The 18881-nt window shown below is 39.8% G+C and overlaps 1 protein-coding gene, 1 long non-coding RNA gene and 8 other non-coding genes across 16 annotated transcripts in view; all 10 read right to left on the bottom strand.

Moving 5' to 3' along the window:
- Nucleotides 1-1119: 1119 nt before the first annotated feature.
- LOC117754317 lies at nt 1120-1192 on the bottom strand. Its single transcript, XR_004612380.1, has one exon. It is a non-coding gene; the product is annotated as a small nucleolar RNA SNORD47 (small nucleolar RNA).
- Nucleotides 1193-1373: 181 nt separating this feature from the next.
- LOC117754337 lies at nt 1374-1440 on the bottom strand. Its single transcript, XR_004612399.1, has one exon. It is a non-coding gene; the product is annotated as a small nucleolar RNA SNORD78 (small nucleolar RNA).
- Nucleotides 1441-2277: 837 nt separating this feature from the next.
- LOC117753640 lies at nt 2278-3918 on the bottom strand. The gene is made up of 7 exons (XR_004612279.1): nt 3874-3918; nt 3681-3728; nt 3462-3505; nt 2951-2999; nt 2710-2759; nt 2494-2520; nt 2278-2311 (listed from the first exon to the last, which is right to left on the bottom strand). It is a non-coding gene; the product is annotated as an uncharacterized LOC117753640 (long non-coding RNA).
- LOC117754329 lies at nt 2376-2458 on the bottom strand. The gene has a single exon (XR_004612392.1). It is a non-coding gene; the product is annotated as a small nucleolar RNA snR60/Z15/Z230/Z193/J17 (small nucleolar RNA).
- On the bottom strand, nt 2588-2670 carry LOC117754330. Its single transcript, XR_004612393.1, has one exon. It is a non-coding gene; the product is annotated as a small nucleolar RNA snR60/Z15/Z230/Z193/J17 (small nucleolar RNA).
- Nucleotides 2829-2907, bottom strand: LOC117754345. The gene has a single exon (XR_004612407.1). It is a non-coding gene; the product is annotated as a small nucleolar RNA SNORD79 (small nucleolar RNA).
- On the bottom strand, nt 3068-3147 carry LOC117754315. Its single transcript, XR_004612378.1, has one exon. It is a non-coding gene; the product is annotated as a small nucleolar RNA SNORD24 (small nucleolar RNA).
- LOC117754342 lies at nt 3574-3642 on the bottom strand. The gene has a single exon (XR_004612404.1). It is a non-coding gene; the product is annotated as a small nucleolar RNA SNORD75 (small nucleolar RNA).
- A 141-nt stretch (nt 3919-4059) lies between the features above and the next one.
- Nucleotides 4060-4139, bottom strand: LOC117754322. The gene has a single exon (XR_004612385.1). It is a non-coding gene; the product is annotated as a small nucleolar RNA SNORD74 (small nucleolar RNA).
- Nucleotides 4140-7310: 3171 nt separating this feature from the next.
- arhgef4 (Rho guanine nucleotide exchange factor (GEF) 4) overlaps nt 7311-18881 on the bottom strand; it is a 71229-nt gene continuing 59658 nt past the window's right edge. For 6 of the 7 annotated variants that reach the window (XM_034571789.1, XM_034571788.1, XM_034571792.1 and 3 more), the window contains 8 exons: nt 18296-18496; nt 16681-16860; nt 15482-15714; nt 13714-13843; nt 13488-13619; nt 11594-11837; nt 8906-8983; nt 7311-8818 (listed from right to left, as the gene is read on the bottom strand). In XM_034571789.1, the coding sequence (XP_034427680.1) occupies nt 8661-8818; nt 8906-8983; nt 11594-11837; nt 13488-13619; nt 13714-13843; nt 15482-15714; nt 16681-16860; nt 18296-18496 (1356 nt within the window). In that variant the 3' untranslated portion in view covers nt 7311-8660. Of the gene's footprint in view, nt 8819-8905; nt 8984-11593; nt 11838-13095; nt 13244-13455; nt 13620-13713; nt 13844-15481; nt 15715-16680; nt 16861-18295; nt 18497-18881 lie in introns of those variants that run through there. The other variant, XM_034571790.1, reaches the window with a different exon arrangement.

The following is an 18881-nucleotide window of genomic DNA, read 5'->3' as shown; positions in this document are numbered from 1 at the left end:
GTTAAGACTTGATTTTAGAGTTAGAGGTAGATTTGGGCTATAAGTAGATTCAGGTTAGGTATTTAGTTGCAATGGTAAAGGTTAGAGAATGAATCATGTCAATGCGTGTCCTCAGAAGTCTAGAGACGAGCACGTGCTCAAGAAATGTAATAAATTTTTTTAAAAAAGGGATCAGTTTGCCTACTGTCTTTATTTGACCTTGATTTAATGTTGGGTTCATTATGAGTAGCTGTTAGCTTGAAGAGTTTAAGAATCACGCATTTGTTCATGCTGTTGATTTCTTGCCATGTCAATTTTTATAATTGAAAGCTGGAACCTGAAAGTGCACATGAAAATTAAACAGAAAAACAAGGCCCATTCAATAGATGAGCTTAAGGCTTAGGTTGTAACTGATTAAAAACTAAGCACATTCAATATAAAAAACATTATCTCATTTCCCACACATCAGACAAATTACCCCATAGCCAAATTCTTTTGAGATCAGTAAGAGGCAAAAAAACGTCCTAACGTTATATCAAATACCCCAGATCCACACAAATGTAACGGGTTCTTTGAGACATGCCTGACCCCACACTATTTCATGGCTATCAGTTGAGGTTTTGCATAATCCCTACAAACTGACTTAAGTAACCTACTTAAGTTAAAATGAGTCTTGTTTACATTTTTGCAATCACATTGCATTTTATCATTGATTTCTGGCACAATGAAGACTTCCAATCACTGACCAGCTCTGTAGTTGAGTCAATTATACTTTAAAACACAATTTCCATATTTTTCCAAAAAAAACAACATCAATATTTCGTTTTGAGTATTTTATTGCAACAATGTTGAAAACACATTTGCCAAGAGATATTAAATTGTCTGCAGGTCAAACTCCGGTCGCCATAATACCACAGAATCTGAAAAAGAGGCAGCTTTGTTTTAATATCCAGAACAATAAAGTCTATTTGATATCATCACGACTCAGATATTGTACTCTAGCAGGCTTGTACTTACCTTTAGAGTAAAACATCAGGCTGTCTGAGGGCCAGGGGACATTACATCTGCTTTCTGTGAAAAGAAACAAGTCTTTTAAAATAAAACCAGGTATCAAGTAACAAAACATTTGTTTTAGACCACAACCTCAGAGAAATATGGAACGGTAAGGTATAATCAAGAGATATCATTTGGCAGAATCTTGTCATCACAGGTAGTGGTCCATTTAAGCAGATTTTCATGTCAATATTTTCTATCAAACCAACATTGGCACTTTGTCATAGACTTTGAAATACTTACCAAGGTCAGCCCAAGAGATGCAGCCTTTTCCTGGAGAAGAGACCGAAATACCCTTATTACAAGTCAGTGATTGGTCTATTAAGCTTCAAGTTTGCAGGTTACTCAGCAACAATGTTGTCCACATTACAAGTTCAGGTCAGACATTTGTTAAAGACATCACTGAACCAGCAAAAGCCATTTTGCAATTCTCTGAATGCTCACCTCAGTCAACCTCGTCTTGGCCGTTCAGTCGGATCTCAGAGAGCGATCAGAACCTGCAGACAACAGAACAGCATAAGATGAGTATGCACAACATACATGGGGTGAAGCTTTCTACGTTGACCAAATCAGATAGAGCTAATATAACAAGACTCCATGGTTTCAAGTCAGTCGTCATCTAGTCATCACAAGGTCAGACTACAGGGATCATGAGGTTCACTAAAACCAACCAAGTTCCCAACTAATGAACCAGAGCTGCTTGCTCAGACCCAGATGAGGTGGAGTTCAACCAGCAAATGGAGCTGGTGTCAGTTGTAAATGAATTTACTCCAATTCATGCATTTTCCAATTTGACTTTTATTTCCACTCAACATAAGTTTACATTATGAATAGGTATCCCAATTAAATCCTGCAGTTCTAGCCTAACTACATACCTTTTATTTGATATAAAGTGAAAAAAAGCCAACTAGCAGTTTCAGTCTTGACAACTACCTGCTGATAGCTAAAGGGCATGTTTGTGTCCAGCTCCACTTGTCATCTGGGACTGAGGTTCTACAGTTTTTATTTTCATACTCACATTGTTTGTGTGACATCTTCTGCACCCAACTGCCCAAGATCCCATTAGATCTGTAAAGTAAAAACAGCTTCAATTATGATGATTGCAGAAACTAGCAATTTTATCTCTTGCAACAAGTATCAGATCAGAAACATGACATATTTCCTCAACTGGATCAGCGACCTGATTCACAATCATCACGCCTGAACATTAGCAACATTTGATTTGAATGTGAGACGTACCAACAAGGCTGGAAGTTTAGTCGGTGGAGAAGTCACATGTCTGAGGAGAACAGAGTGGACGTTAGTATGCATAATAAGCTGTTTGGGCTAGACGACAATTACAGGTGACACATCAGCTAGGAGCAAAAGACAAATAGATCTTCTTCAGTGTTAAATCTGCTGAACTATGGTATCATCATTGTGTCAAACTTCATTTAAGGATAAAACTTCAGTCTCACTCACCATAGCATTCTGTAGCCAGAGAGGTTTCTGAAAATAAACAAGAAATTCAATTAAAACCAAATCCCATTTGAGGAGACATTGGAGGTCATAGAAGCCGACACATCAGATAGGAGCGAAAGACAATAGTTCTTCTTCATTGATTAACTGTGCTGAACTATGGGATCATCATTGTATCAGACCAGTTTCAAAACTAAACCGGTAAAATCTTAAACTCACCAGTAGCTCATACTAGAGCGTTCAGACCAGATGCACAAACACGAGACCATCTGCAAGACAAACACCAGAAGTTGAGAAAACAAAAAAACCTGCAAACATACAAGCTTTTCCTAAACCAGCACTGCATCAGAAAACAGTTCTCTTTCACCCTTTATCAGAGAGATTCCCATTGTTTAACAATAATCATCATTAACAGTTTGTTTTGGGGCAAATATGTCAAGATAAAAGTCTAGTTCGTTACCTTATTGAATGTCGTGAACGAAGAGTGAATTCAGTCAGTGTGATCACACCTGCAGAAACAAGACATATATACGTGAGCCATGAAAGAATCTCAGGACGTCAGACACGGCCTCATCAGTGCCTCAGATAATAAAACATGGTGGTTGCTGGTATCATCATCGTTTGATCAAGAGTAGCAAATAAATGTCATCAGCAGCACAGGGATCACGTGCAGACCGATGCTTCTCTGGAGGTGTGGTCAGAGTGGAGCCAAGACTGCACTTTGAGTTTTCAGATGTGGCTCTAAAATCAAATACTTGTAAATTAAGAGATTTGAGAGTTATTAAACTGGTTCAGATTTAATGGATCCTGTTAATAAAAGGATGCAAGTTATAAAATACAATTGTCAGACTTAAGACCAACAACTGAGGCCTTGTCTTTGAGCCTGGTGAAATGTTCAATAGCTAAATAAAGATTTGCAAACACCTCAAGAGAAACAGAAGCCATCGACATTTAGAAAACGTGAGCTTTACCTCATCATCCCCAGCTTCTTCACACCTCTGCATCATACTCCAACCTGCGGATACAAGCGCATGTTGGTATTGTCCACGTGACACCGAGAGCATGGTGCACAGCGGAAACGGAAGTCTCCATCTAAAGCTGCTCAGAAATCACTTCTGTCCACTACTCTTATAATTGAAATCATCAGCGACTTCCATTTTGGATTAGTAGAGTTTAAAAAGTACAATTACCAGGGATGCATTTGATGAGTCCAAACGCCTGGAAACACCCGTTTGAGCCTGAGGAAAGAAGGGCACGTTAGTTGAAGGGGTCCGGGACGCCATCTTGAGTAACTGGAACTAATCTTTATTTATCACTACTGATTCAAACTCAGTGAGAAGTTTCAGAAACTACTGTCCATCTAACCTAATAGCTTTTACTTACCACGTGCTGTTCACCTTCATTTTGAGTCGATGTCGCTGACGAGTCTGCAAAAAGATGGGAAAACAGATTAAGCACGAAACTGATTGAAATAGATGCAGCCATCTTCTGACTGAAAACATGTCCACACCCTAAAGTCTGGCAGCGCAGGAGCTCTGCAGTGAAAACGGCCTCTTTGTGTCTCAGTGTCCCACGCGGTCAGAAAGTTGGCGTTTCCTCACAGTAGTCAGATGTCCCTACCAACATTTGTTTCATCACACTGCGATGAGACGAGGCCGAGCCGAGCTGAGCTGAGCTGATCTCAACCCGCGCTAAGCAACACGTGGCCGAGGCCTGCTGCGGCTAACCAGGCTAGCATCAGCGCCTCACAGGTCAAACCCGTCAGTGCACAGAGCGCGGGCTCAGCAGAGGAAGTTACATGAATACACATCAGAGTGGAGACATTAAAAGCTAAAAGACAAAGTGACGACACGCAGCACAGAGACACGTGGTGGAGGAGACATACCTGTTGCACAGAGAGAGAGCCGGAGAATGAGACTGAGCTGCTTTTGCCCTTTTGCCCTTTTCTCAAACATAGAAAACAGCCCTTAACTACCCGCCCTCACGGATTTACTGAAATGAAATGCGCATATTCGGCAGGAAGGCAACTCGACTGACTGGTTCTGTTTTTGAGAGTAGATCTCAAACAGCCTGGTTCCGGAAGTAAAAGTCCCATTCTGATTATATAGTGTTGTACGGTGGCCGAGAGAGCTCAACGCTCTGCAAATTAACAAAACACATGCAAAAAAACAACTTCATCAATTTGACGACACGTGGGCTGCAAAATAAAGTCCCAAAGCACGCAAATACAGAAAAGCGCCACAAATAACGAAAACGACACCGGAAATGTTTCCTGGGGACCCAAAAAAGTGATGAACCTGCCTGTAGTTCGGTGCTGTGTGAAGTTATTGAAGTGTGCTACTCGTCAGTGGTGATGGAACTTCACAAAGAATCACAAACATTATTTGATAACAACTAGAAGTAGGGCTACGTTGTAGCACTAACGGGCCGAGCACAGGCAATTTGAAGCCTGTTGCGGTTGGTGGAGAGAGCGATCATTGAACAAGTGCACATCTCCACGTTGCATGCGTTTTGCGCACTGCGGCAAGGACAAACGCTTCACTTCCTGTGTCCGTCACGTGATGTCGATCCTTGCCTGCTAATTGCTCATTACGGTCCACGCTATCAAATAGCACATCCCACTGTGAAAATTTTATGTAAATTGAATGATAGTTGTAAAACAAAGCTTACTTCCTGTTGCCAGTAGGTGGCGCCATCACTATTATTACATACATACTAATATATCTGTTGAAGAAGGGGCTCTGATGTAGCATGAGCAATTTTGTGTCAATTGGACAATGTTACAACAACTTAATTATCACACTGATCAGTAGGTGGCACTATGACCCTGCACTAATATTAATATATGGAGCTGTGCAGGTCTGGATTGTGATTATAGGTCAGCATTTGGGGTCCGGTAGGATAATGCAGAGTGGATTCACAAAGTAATTCCTGTTTCATGGTGAATCAGTAGGTGGCGCTATGACACTGAGGAAATATTGACACATAGAGCTGTTCAGGCTTGGACTATAATCATGAGACAGAAGTTTGGCACTGATAGGACAATGCACACTGTAGTTATGACAACATCGTCTCCTTTGGCGAAGGATGATCCTCCGCCGCACCTCAATGTTTACACAGTTTGAGGAAATGTCACAATTCTGACCATGGTCCAACTGAGCTCATTTGAGCTGTATATTGTAAAGCAGCCAGGAGCAGTGCATCAAAGTATGAAACATGTCACTTCCTGTTGCCAGCAGGTGGCGCTGTGATTTTAAGTCATGATTTCTGTGTAGATGTCATCAGGCCGGGACTCTTGTCTTACATGTCTAGTTTGGACTCGATTGGACCTTGTATGTCCGAGATACAGAACCTCGTGTTTTGATGGCGTGTAATCAAACTTAGATGCCACGCCACGGTCACACCATGTGACGAAAAATCGATCTTTGGGGTAGTTTTCATCTCCATCTTGTTGTGATGACAGGCATCTCCATATGAAGTTGATCTGATGAAAGCCCTGGGACAAGTACATCAAAGTAAAAATGTGGAAAATGGCCAATATGGCCACTAAAGTCAAAATGGCGGGCTTCCTGTTGCTTTTTTCCAATTGCACCTCTGACCTTTTTTGTTTGTCTTGTCATGATACACCTGGGCTACGATTTTTGTGAAGATCGGTGAAAGCTAACTGAGGGGCTTTTCCTTAGATGGCGCTGTTGAGCCATTTTTCCACGGCCATTTCAAATTACTCCAGAATACAATTACTTTTTGGGGTTTTGAATTCCCCTAACTTTGGTAACAATTTGAGCATGTCTAGGCCCTGAAAAAGCCCCACAAGGGAAATACAAATCCTTCGAAATACAATAGGGCCTCCCACCGGAGGTGCTCGGGCCCTAATAATCAGTGAAGGAACACCTACATCTCAGTGTGTAAATGAAACTAACTTATATCAAAGACTTGTCAAGCCTCCTCCCACTGACCTACTTCTCAGGTATGTTTAAAGATCTCCAGTCTGCTCCACATCGTGGGCAAAGAAATGTGTCACAACAAACAGCCCGTTCTGCTGCTCCGGTCGTTCGACTAAAACTGAAACAGGCTATGAAGTGTTTTTTTCTTTTCAAATTTACAGTAGATCAAAGTTGCCTGTTTTGACCGACAGCACAAAAGAATGTGTTATATTTTTACTCAATATTTACTGTCAATGTTTTAGAACAAAGGTGTGAAAATCACACCTCTTGGATACATACAATTATTGGGAGGACATTTAGGTGTATGGTTAATATTTCATTTCCCTGCCTCTTGCCCATGAAAGCCCAACACTTAGCCACTGCAAAAAACATAAACAAATTGTGATAACTAATAATATTGATGATAATGAATAAAACTGTTTTATATCAAATACTGGATATAAAGTGTCAAATACACACTTTATATCCACTCTGAATTCTGAATTGATCGTTGAATATAATAATATGATAATATATTTGCATGGCCCCTATCATAAGCCAAATTTGGCTTGTTAATAATATATTTATACCACATGACCCCCATACTTTGAAGTACAATCACACACAGACTACACATGACTAATTAAAACCCCTAGGTTCAAGAAAAAAAATGCTATATCGAAAAATGCCGAAACTATAGTTTGGTGTGATTTTGACCCCTTTCAGAAGGTCGGAGGCTTGATCTGCCCCGGGCAACACACTGGCATCTTGGTGAAATATGTTAATTCTGTAGACAAGCTTTAGTGGTGTCACAATTGTCGTTCTTTGTCCCATTACCATAAACAATTACCAAAAAAGACAACCAAGAATAAATAATCACTTCAGTTCACAGCCACATTTGTCAGCTTAGGAATGTTTAATATTCCATATTGTCAGAAGCTAAAACATTTGAACATAAAGGTGAGAGGAGTACATTTCACTGAATGCACTTACAAAGTCATATCACTGGGCTGCATTGATTTGAAAAGAGATTATACCGGAGACCAGATACACAGAGCAGGGATACTGGATATCAGAAGTACAGGTAGATAAATAACTGTCTGTTTGTGTGTGTGTGTATGTGTGTGTGTGTGTGTGTGTGTGTGTGTGTGTGTGTGTGTGTGTGTGTGTGTGTGTGTGTGTGTGTGTGAGAGCGAGAGAGAGAGAGAGAGAGATGCTGTCAGCCTAGTAGCACAATAAAGTCATCAGTTTCCTGAATCTGGTTAAATATAGCTGGATTCTTCAAAGATACAAAAAATAATCTTCACAGTATTTTTCATCACATCCATGCATGTCATTGTAAGTCATCCATGGCACACTTCAAATGGCACTTAAAAATAAAAAAATAAAGAAAGAATAGGTTGTTTACTTTCATTGACATGGTAGGTATAAGGGAGAGTCGAGGATCAGACTCGAGGAATGTGTGTTGCTGGAAAGTGTGGGTTGCTGCTGTTTGTTTGAATAAAAAAGCTCCGTATCTGTGATGAGTTGAATCTTCTTTGGGCTGCATTTATGTTGTTTTTTAATAAATTGTTTGCACAATACCACAAATGCACCAGAGAAATACAGAAAGATATCCTGGTGGATGGAGATCACACAACACGTCAAAACCCAGCGGAAATGATCCTGAAACTATATATTTGCACAGAGAAAAGCACAAGAATCGTTATCACCCTCCTCGTTTTCCCTTTTTTTTCATAAGCAGACATAGAACAAACAAATACAAAACAAATCATCTGGCACTGCGAACTGTTGGCATCTGTCAAATCATAAAACATAAGAACAGTGGAAATGAACGACACAGATTTGTCGACAGGCAACGTCTTCACAGAGGCAGCACAGTCAGGAGTCCCACGCTCGCTTGCAGCAGTACAGTAGTAGTATTAGTACCAGTTTGCGCGTGACTGAAGGTATAGTAGCAAGTTAAGCAAGAGTCCATGCTCCCTGTTTGACTCAGTGTCTCCAGGAGACAATTCTCAAGTTTGATTGTTAACCAACCTATAAAGTGCTTTCAAAAATAATCTCCCCATCATCATAATCATCCTTATCTATACAATAAATCAGTATATCAATCAGGGCAATGTTACCGGTAGGAAAGGAAGGGGGAGGAATTAAAAAGGGTCTGTTCAGGCACGAGCAGAGAGCTCTTCTCTTTCTCCTCCTCTTTGTCTTGTCTCCACAGCTTTCCATTTCTGTCATCTTTTTTTTTTACTTCTTGAAGGGTGTCAGTCTCCCGATGTTGTGCCAAAAGGTGGAGGCTTTGCGCTTGGGCTCAGCCAACATGAAAACCTGCTGCTGGGGCAAAGCTGTGGGGAGGGAGGGGTGTTTCTGTCGCAGAAGGAAGTCATAGTAGGGTCTGGTCACCGCTGAGAACAGAAAATGGAATCATTTATTTAATGCACAAGTGAAATATCATCAACTGATAAAAGCTCTCTGAGCCCCTGGGCTCCTACCTTTGGGTTTCCCAGCTGGATGGCTTTTACAGGCATTCAACATGGCCTGTTTCTTCTGGACCTCAGTGAGAGAGAAGCCTGCAAACAGAAAAAGAAACACTGTCACTATTGAGCTTTCTCAAAATATTCTTTCTTGGGAAAAACATGATTGATAATCTGCTACTCATGAAACTGGCTGGACATGGAGCATCTGTGTCAATATTTGTCTGAAGACTATAATGTACGAAAAAAGGATTCTACTATTGTTTATTGTTACCCTGCAAATGTTCAAGAACAGTAGGATACTGGTGGTGGATGAGCTACATAGGTGAGGTACATTACTTTTATATATGCTTTATTAGTAATGCAATAGGAGTCATTGAAAAGACTGTGTAGGAAATGAAATTAAGATAAAGTGACAGTTAGATGCATGAAAGACAAACAAAATATACAGTCAACCAAGGTACCTAACCCTGTATACTATGTATGATATTAAAATAATATATATTATTATCTATAAATATGAATTAAATGTTTCGGAAAAAAGGAAAAATATTCAGGAAACAGAAAATTGGAGGCACATGCAAATTTGGAAACATCCATCAATAACTTTTCATGCCCTATACTGGGAGATGTGACTAAGCTTAAAAAATGATCAGATACTATTTACCATAACTTGGTACTCTCATTTCTGCAGCTAATGAATAAAAACTAAAGGAAAACGAAAACCTTGAACATAGAAAAAAAGTTTCAACTGAAATAAGGAAAATTCTCAATAAAAGAGATAAAAAGGACAATTAATAGGTGCTATATATAACATTTTAACCAAAGCTGAGAGCAATGAAGAATTACTACACAACATTACCAATAAATGGAATAGTTCTGTAGATCTTTGAATGGTGAATGCAAATGATAAATAGAAGGAATGTTTACAACTCATACGTAAAATGACCACTAGTTAACATGTATGTTTAGTTCAGTATAAATGAATGATGAGCACATACTTTAGTAGAGACAAAAGAGAATCACATCAGCACATTAGATAGATGTTTAAACTGTGGCACTCAAAGTGACTCCCTCATCCAGGTAAAAGAAAGTAAGAAAGACTTGGGAACATTGAAAGATGGATTTTTTAAACTTGAAATTACTTTCACTTTGTTGATAAGTCTCTTTCAAAATGTAGGGGAAACAAGGAGCCCAAGATCACAATTGTATATGATATGGAGAGTGATTTATGAAGCTCTGTAGCCGAGTAGAGACGCAAGATCAACTCACAGGTTTGTCATGTTGTTATGATAAAGATTTCTCTGATCAACATACACCCACAATCCTCTCTTGAACATACAGTAAAGTGTGAGGTGCATCTTGCAAACACTCACTAAAATGAAACGCGTCTATCGGTATCCAAAACACATGTGCAGTAAATCTTCGACCGTCCAAAAACAATTGCTACATTAACCCCTGTCACTGAAAGTCTGCTGTAGACTAGAGGAGTAGTATAATGTGACATCAACCTGTTTGATGATGAATCCGGTAATAAGACAACCTTGGTCAACTTAAAGGATGGAAATGTAAAGGACTCAACGTGAGTCTAAGACAAGGAAAATAATCTCTAATTTCCCAAATCTTTAACCTGACCTACAGACCGACAACACAGGGCAGAAACCTGGTGGTGTTTCATAGAGGGAGCTGAGGTGGAGTCTCAAACACTCTGCTCGTCTTGTCTTTGAATCAGTATCATAGGGACTATCTCCCCAGTCCAGTATATAGTCCACATGTACGGGAAAGATCAGACACCTGTGTTGGTGTGAAACCAGGTAATAGTTTGATCAACACATGTCTCACAGCAGCATACGTTTCTGAAAAATTGTATATTTATTCAGAGACCAATGTTACAGCGAAACAGAGCACTATCCATCGTATCAATGCTATCTCTCTCTGTTACATGTTCCATATGTACCGAGTAACTCTTCAAGACACCCTGTGAGGAGACGGTGCAGCCCACAAGCTGGTATGTAAATGGTAACTGGTCTGTATTTACGTTTTTCTAGTCCTGATGACCACTCAAAGTGCTTTACAGTACAGTTTTACATTCACCCATTCACACACACATTCATACAGTGCATCTATGTGTGGCACGATCTCTATGAGAAGGGGCAATTTGGGGTTCAGGATCTTGCCCCAGGACACTTCAGCATGTGGACTAGGGAATAGTGGGATCGAACTGCCAACCTTCTGGTTAGAGGACGCCCGCTCTAACCCTGAGCTTTTTGAAATCTCACAAACTGCACCCTGAGTCAGGTGGAGAACAAACAATAAACTAGTACCATCATCAACACAGGTGTTTTACAGGCGTGAGGCCAGGCAAAATGGTGTGCCTTAAAGAAATATTCACGCACCTCCACGCAGGGGGAACAATCCCATATGGAATATGTAATGGAGTGGAGAGATATTCTTGATACAGTTGTGAAATCCATTTACTGCTGGCAGCTCCTGAGACGAAGCCCATTGAGGATAATACAGTATTAACGCAGGTTTAGTTTATGGGGACAGCTCTGTGGTTTGCACAGAAGGAAGCGAGAGGTTTGAGACAATGGCACTCAACCAGAGGGTCACAGGTTTGATTTCAGAACTTTTACAGTGTATTCTGATAATTGGTTCATGATGGTTAAAGGATCACTAAACTTTGAAACTGTGCATGTATCTGACCTGTATCACGGTCATGCTGAACCTGCTTCCTCTCATCGGCAAAGGCTCGGAGCCAGCGTTGTTTCTGTTCAGGCTTCTTGGCACAGAGGAGGTGGACCTCATCACCAGCCACTGATCGCAGCTTCAGGGCGTTCTTCACACTGATGTTAAAGTCTTTCTCCTTTCCGTCCTCCACATCTATCACCTCCATGTTGTCCATGTCCATCCGACCCTTGTAGTACAGCATGTCCCGCCGTAGGATGTCCTGCAATGATAAGAATGGCAAATTCATCCAGGGCCTGGGGGAGACTTGGATCAAACCGCCAACCTCCTCAACCTTCACAGCCACACCATCCCAAACAATTAAACAATCAATAGTATTGATCATTCAATACATTGACAGGATGGAACTAATAATACAATATTATTGAATCTACAGTTTGGAGTGGTAGTCATGACTGTATTACTAAACAAACAGAGAGCATAACTACCGCTTGGGCTGAAAGGAACTGAGGGATTTAAAGGTTCAAGGTTCACTTTGATTGCAAATAAAATACTATTAATACCGGATTTATTGTTGTTTGTTTGTTTGTTTTGGCTTTTTAAATTATACAATTTTGGATTATTTTGCTTTAGCTGATGTACTCTAAACCAGTGGTTCTCAACCTTTCTTCAGTGATGTACCCCCTGTGAAATACTCTTTCAGCCAAGTACCCCCTAACCAGCGCAAAGCATTTTTGTTTGAAAAGAAGATGTAATACACAGCGCTGTGCCATCAGTGTCTGATTTATTAAACACTTATATTTTATTGAATATTTATTAAATAACTATTTTTAAAGGATTTTTGAATGGATGCTAATTTTAAATATATTTTAAAAAAAATCTCACGTACCCCCAGGGGTACTAGTACCCCCATTTCAGAACCACTGCTCTAAACCAATTTAAGTGAAGAGAAGTTTGATACGTGGTTCTTATTATTGTATATGTCTGTTTTGTAACGTAAAACTATTTTTTTTCACTTGAATCAACAGTTACTTTTTTAGCAGTTTAAAGATGTTTGTCTAGATTTCTGTCAGTTGGATAAGAATTGAATTTATAATTGACTGATTAATTGTATTTGAGTTTGGACAATTTTGACTTGGACCAAGATTTACTCTGAATCCTACTTTCCCATATGTAAACAACCATTTGTTTTGCATATTCAGCTGCGGATCCTCGAGGAAGATGTTAAAACAAACGTTCAATGGAAAATATAACAGCAAGTCAGCAGTTTAATAGGGCCATCCATTTCCTGGATTTTCTATCATTGGCCAGACGAGTTCAGTGCTCATTTTGAACATGCCTGTCAGGAAACGGCTGTTTGCTTGGCCAGTGGTGATGCTGGTTGCAGCTTTCTGAAACTGTGAAAGTGACCTGCAGTAATTGAGCTGTGTGAATACACAGCGGTTCTACATTTCTGCATAAACTAACAGGGAATTGTCCCAGTGGGCTCACTGTCATATTTATAGATAATAAACCATCTCCCCCAACCCACTTTGCTGGCATTAATCCCTGGAAGCAATACTGAGGCCAAGACAGCCGTGCAAATGGTAAATGATACGCAGTGCAAAATAATGTAAGGTGGCAAACAGGCTGAGAACTTTCTAGTATTCTAAACGGAAAGTAAAACATCTTTTTTTGCCTATTCCACAAATCTGTGAGTGACAATCCACAAATACTGCCCTGTGGGGGGGGAAATTCATTTACCATCAGAAGGTAAATTAATGTCTAAAATAGTAGTTGTACTTTCTGCAACTGGATGATCCCGTTACAGCAACTAAAACTTCACTTTCTGTTTCTACTTTTATTCCGAGTCCTCTCACATGCAGTTACCAGTATAAAACAGTGTGAAATACTCTTTAAAATGTTGAGGCACCTTTTTGCAGTACACCATCTGATGGTCAAAAAGGAAAAACATTCTCTGTTGACTCTTGACCTGAGGCTGAGACAGCTTGGTCAACTCCCCTGAAAAGATGAGATCAGAGCTCCTACTGAGGATGTCTTCACCCTGCATGGATCCACACACACAAACAAACACACTGTTAGTACAATCAGTGAGAGACCATTTCAGAACAAAGCAACACAGATGCTTCGTGCCACACCTCCCAGTCCTCTATGGAGCTCTGCCAATGGGCGATCTTGTCAATATTCTCCAGGCGCCGCTTCCTCTCATTGATCAGCCTTGCCACGTTCTTCATGGCGTTCAAGGCTGCCTCCACATCTTTGTAGTCTCTAAAGATCAGAGAGTGACATGACGTTTAAAAGTTGTATTCTGTATATCTCTTATAGTTGAAAAATTCAATGCAAAATCGAAGATCAAGAATGTGTTTTGTTTCCAAAACCTGACGTATATCTAAGTTTAGACATTTTTTAACACAACATGCTCACAATGTGGATTAATCCAATGGAACTACAGTGTCTGGCTGTTTCAGGAAAATTATAGTTTTAAATCAAAATAATAATAATAATAAAATATGTTTTAGCTGGGCTTTTAACCCATGCTTAATGCAAGAAAAATCTCAACCAACTACAACATGAACTTGAAATCCACAAGATAATTTATTTACCAAGCATATGTCTTGGAATTTTCCAAATGATACATAATACATGTGAACTACACACATGAAAAAAAAGAGAAAGTTGTTACAGATTGTGATTTATCACAGAATACAGCAGTCCTTGAAGCAGACGCGAACCCTAACCCTAATCCTCCAAGCCAGAATCAAATAACATTTTGCTGTTATAAGGACAACATACATTTTCAGCCAAAAAGAAATGATTGGGTATGCACAATGTTTTATGTTTTGAAAACATGATAAAATGTGTAAAAGTTAGAATTTCAGAGATCAATCAATCAAATATTATTCACAAATCCCAATTTGTCTCATAGGGCTTAACAAGGTGCAACATCCTCTGTCCTTAACCCCTTATCAAGAGTAACAGGTGGAAGAATATGTATAAACCTTAGAGAAAGTCACATCTGAGGGATCTTCTCACAGGACCGACAGAAGTGCAATAGATGCCGCGTGTAGATGCCAATTAGCAAGGTGGATTTTTTTTTATAGTTCAAAGATTATGGATATCTTTTATAAAAAATATTAATTGAAGACTTCAATTTCTAACTTCATGTTGCTATCAAAATGTTTTTCACCTTTCTTGTGTTCTGAAAAAGAAAGTGAGATATAAGTTGAAAACGGAATAAAATTTGCCTCTGGACTTTGTCTTAAGACATCCTTTCCCCCCCCCGTCAAACTAATGTTTTCCAGGATATAACCACCCTGTGATTGAATTTGTTTCCCTCCAGGTGTTGACATAGGATATATAGCATTCACAATAACATTAGATCAACATGACCTTTACCTTTGACCACCCAAATTTCATCAATCAATCTGCGAGTCTATTGTGTCGAGGCATTCACGGAGCAAAAAAGGGTTTGTCAGGTCACAGTGACTTTGACTGGCAAACACCAAAACAAATGACTTTCTCTTTGAGTCCATCTGAACTTTTGTACCAAATTTGAAAGACTTCCCTGATGGAGTTTCTGTAGCTACTGCTCAGGTCACAGTGACCTCGATCTTTGACCACAAAAATCTGATCAGTTCAACCATGAGTTCAATTGAACGTTTGTGCCAAATTTTAAAAATTGTGTGTTTTGTTCACAAGATATATTTATCACAAGACTGAGATGGATGGACAGACAATCCGGCAGCATGAATAATAACAGGCATAATAAAATTTACTTTCAAACTTTTTGGTGTTGTTTCTGTGTCTGTATCTCTTATGTTGATCACTGGCCCTCTCTTAGAAAAAAGAAAAGGTGACATCTGCACGTGTGTGCCAGTGACTGTCACAGAGAGATTGTGCAGGTACCTGTGCTGTGGGTTGGTGTATTTGAGCAGCTCAGCCAGCTGCAGTGGATACTTGCAGATCTTCTGAACCGGGGTGAGCAGGAAGCCATCCAAGGAAATGTCGATCATCTTCTGGAGTAGTCGGCAGGCTTCAAAGAAGAACACGTACTTGTTGACTTTCATCACCTTACAGAGCTGGATGCAGGCGTTGGGGTGGTTGTTGCAATACTCTGAATAGATCTGGAAATCTGTTTGCTACACACGGAAAACAAAACACAGAACAGACAGACAGTTTAAAGGGATGGTTCACCGAAAAATTCGAACTCACTCAATATCACTGCACACATGGTCCCGCCCCAAAGGTACACGCTACATCCGCTAGCATCACTTCTTCCGGTAGAGGACTTTTAGCCCTAAAACACGATGTAAATGATGGTGATTCAAGTCAAATTTGAATGTTGGGGCTTATGGACACTTATGGACAGCACACAAGCAGTATGGAGGCATTTTATGTTTTGGGTTTTCTGACGTTTGAAGGAGGCACCAGTTACTTAAATTGTATTGGTTTTTGATGCAACACTGTTTACCCCTGAGACTCCTTAAGTGTTTTGTGGATTCAAACACTTCACCCACCCCTCCATCGCCATAATGGTGAGAAGATAATGAGTGAATTTTCATTTTTCAGTGAACTATATATTTTACATGGAAATTGATCGCATCTTTCACTCAGTTGTTACTTTATTAGGACCAATGTAGTTGAATATAAACCTACACTAATCCTCCATAAGGATTATAATGTTCAGTTTGTTGTAACTTTGTTTCAGAGTTGTTGATTCAACTGTGTGTGGAGGATGAATTCTGTAATGCTGTGCAACTGCACAACTAGTTCAACAGCACCACAGACTGCATCCTCCAAAATGAATCAACACAAAAATGGAACATCACCACCTTCATGAGGGATTTATTGCAGGTTGTATTAGACTATGTTAGTTTGAGCTAGGTGTTCCTAATGAACAGACAACTGAGTTAATATTGATATTAGCTTGAGCTCAAAAGACAATCTTGTTCCAGCAAGAACGGTTTTAAACCAACAGTTGTGTGTTACATCTCTCATACAGTGGTAACCGTCTGATAGCACAATTCCTATTACTACTGTTGAAATTGAATTGAATTGAATTTTGCAGGGTCTCTGGATTCAAGCTGTTTTGTGACTCAGCTTACATGTTCCAGGAAGCAGCAGCCAATCTCGCTGAGGTGCGGCTGCTCCTTGTTGAACTTCTTCTCCAGGCCTTTCAAGAACTTCCTCTGGAATCGGTAGATCTCTTCAATATTGCCAAAGATGGTTCGAAGCTGCTCCTCGGTGAACATGTCTGTTCTCTTACGGCACTGTTTGATGTAACCCTGAGAAAAAACAGAAACAGGATTCTTATAAGCTGTTCACTCCAGTGTTCAAAATCCATCTCCACAGATTGCAGATTTTTCTGTATTTTCGTGAAGATTGTCTATGTTACTCCAAGTTTGCAAATTTATTAAAGTTATGTGTTTTGTTGATTTGCCTTCATTTCCATGTAAAGAAATTTGCTTAAGACAGGAGAATGTGAATATTTATCCTTGGAGGAAAGAAAAATCTGTTACTTTTTCACATCAGTGCACAATCATAAGCAGAGTGAGCCAATCTAACCAGAGCCATGACACAATATTTGTTGTGTCATGGCTGTTGTTTAATTGCATTGTGTTAAATGAGCTCAGTTACATTTTCAGTTATACCTGTGTAAGAATTAATACACAACGTGGCATTACATACTGGCAACTGTATTATTTACATAGCCTCAGAATGCCCGGGCAGAGGTCGGTGTTTAAAAACTAGATCAATACTTAGGCTTATATTCTTCTACAGTTTTTTGCCAAAACCCCTGTTAGCTTTTCAGGATGTTTTTTAGATAATACTATCTACTAAGCTCTGTGGTTGGAAGAGCTAATTTATGTGATGGAAGAAGCTGAAGACGGTCACATCTCTTACAGTCATCACAACTCAAAAATGTTCATAGTTCAAAGATCGAAAAAACACCCAAAACAGATCTCAAAGTACAAGTTAGTCAGGGTCGTGTTGTGTTTGAACCCAGGAGCTTGTGTGGGCAAGCATCACTGCTGTTTACTATGAACACAGAGCTGCACTGTAGAAACTCAGTGGTTCTGTTGTTATGAGTTGTTATCAACCACTTCGAGCATCTTTATGACCACTTTACCGCAGAGCTGCTGCTGCTGCTCACATGGGCCTGACAAAGTGTAATACAACACTGGCCTCTGCTACTTTAGGTTCTATAGGGTCAAGAATTGGAATAAGACTAAAAGTCTGGTTTTGGGAAAGCTTGACCGACCATCCCTGTATGTATGTTTTGTATGTTTGTATGTTATCATTTATATTTTGAATGTTTGACTTGGTAATTTAATCTAAACAAAATCAGTACAGGAGATCCTCCTGCATCTTTTGAATCTTTACATTAACAAAGTCCAAATATTTTTGGAGGATTTTATTGTGGCATCCTTTGAGGCGTGGGATTCGATCTCCTTCTTCTCCTGAACACATCACATGAACTAAAATGAGATTCAAATTCTTGGTTAAGTTAGATTCACCAGTTAGATAATGAATAATGAAGCATTTTATCTAAGAATTTAGAGGTGTGAAAAAGGTTGGACTTGAACTAAGACTGGTCAGTCAATCAGACGAGTGTTTTCCATGTTCAAGGTAAAGCAATGTTCGGTGGAGCTGGTGTATTAACAAGACTAAAGGACAACAAATCTTCTACATCATATTTCCACTTGATCTAATGCAGACCTCACAGATGTCTTTCAGGTGCTTGATGTAGTCTCTCTCTGTGCTCATTATCTCATTGATAACGTTGGTCCTCATCTGCTCTTTGCAGGGTAAACCAGGTCCCAATAACAGGCCCAGAGCCGCCTGGTCCTTCTCACCGGTGTGCACCTCCTCCAGGTGGGCCAGATACTCCTCCATCGGCTCGTCCTGATTCACACGCAACTGAGGAGAACACATGTGACTTTAGCAAGAATTCTTATCTGCCCTAAACATTTACTGAACACATCTTTTATTTTCCATTCTCTCCTCAGGAAAATCACATGGGTGTACACAACACTTCAGGTTCTTTCGTTTTAAGTCTAAATATGCATTCCTAAATCACATAGTGTCCTTACGTCTTGCCACTGGTGAAATACACAAAAGAGCGGAAGTTGGTGGGAGTTGAAGTTGGTGTCTCACTGTCTGGAGCATCTGAGTTAGATATGAAAGTCGCTAAGCGTAGACGCTGCAATGTACTGTTGGTTGGCCCTTTATCTATAACCTGACCTTTGGTACTGCTTGGAGAGAGAAGGGAGTATCTGTGGAATTAGACAGGCACTATTCTCCT

Source organism: Hippoglossus hippoglossus, chromosome 20 (assembly GCF_009819705.1).
Source record: "Hippoglossus hippoglossus isolate fHipHip1 chromosome 20, fHipHip1.pri, whole genome shotgun sequence".
Taxonomy (NCBI): Eukaryota; Metazoa; Chordata; class Actinopteri; order Pleuronectiformes; family Pleuronectidae; genus Hippoglossus; species Hippoglossus hippoglossus.
The sequence above is the reverse complement of the archived record's forward strand: the minus strand, read 5'-3'. Positions and strand labels throughout refer to the sequence as shown.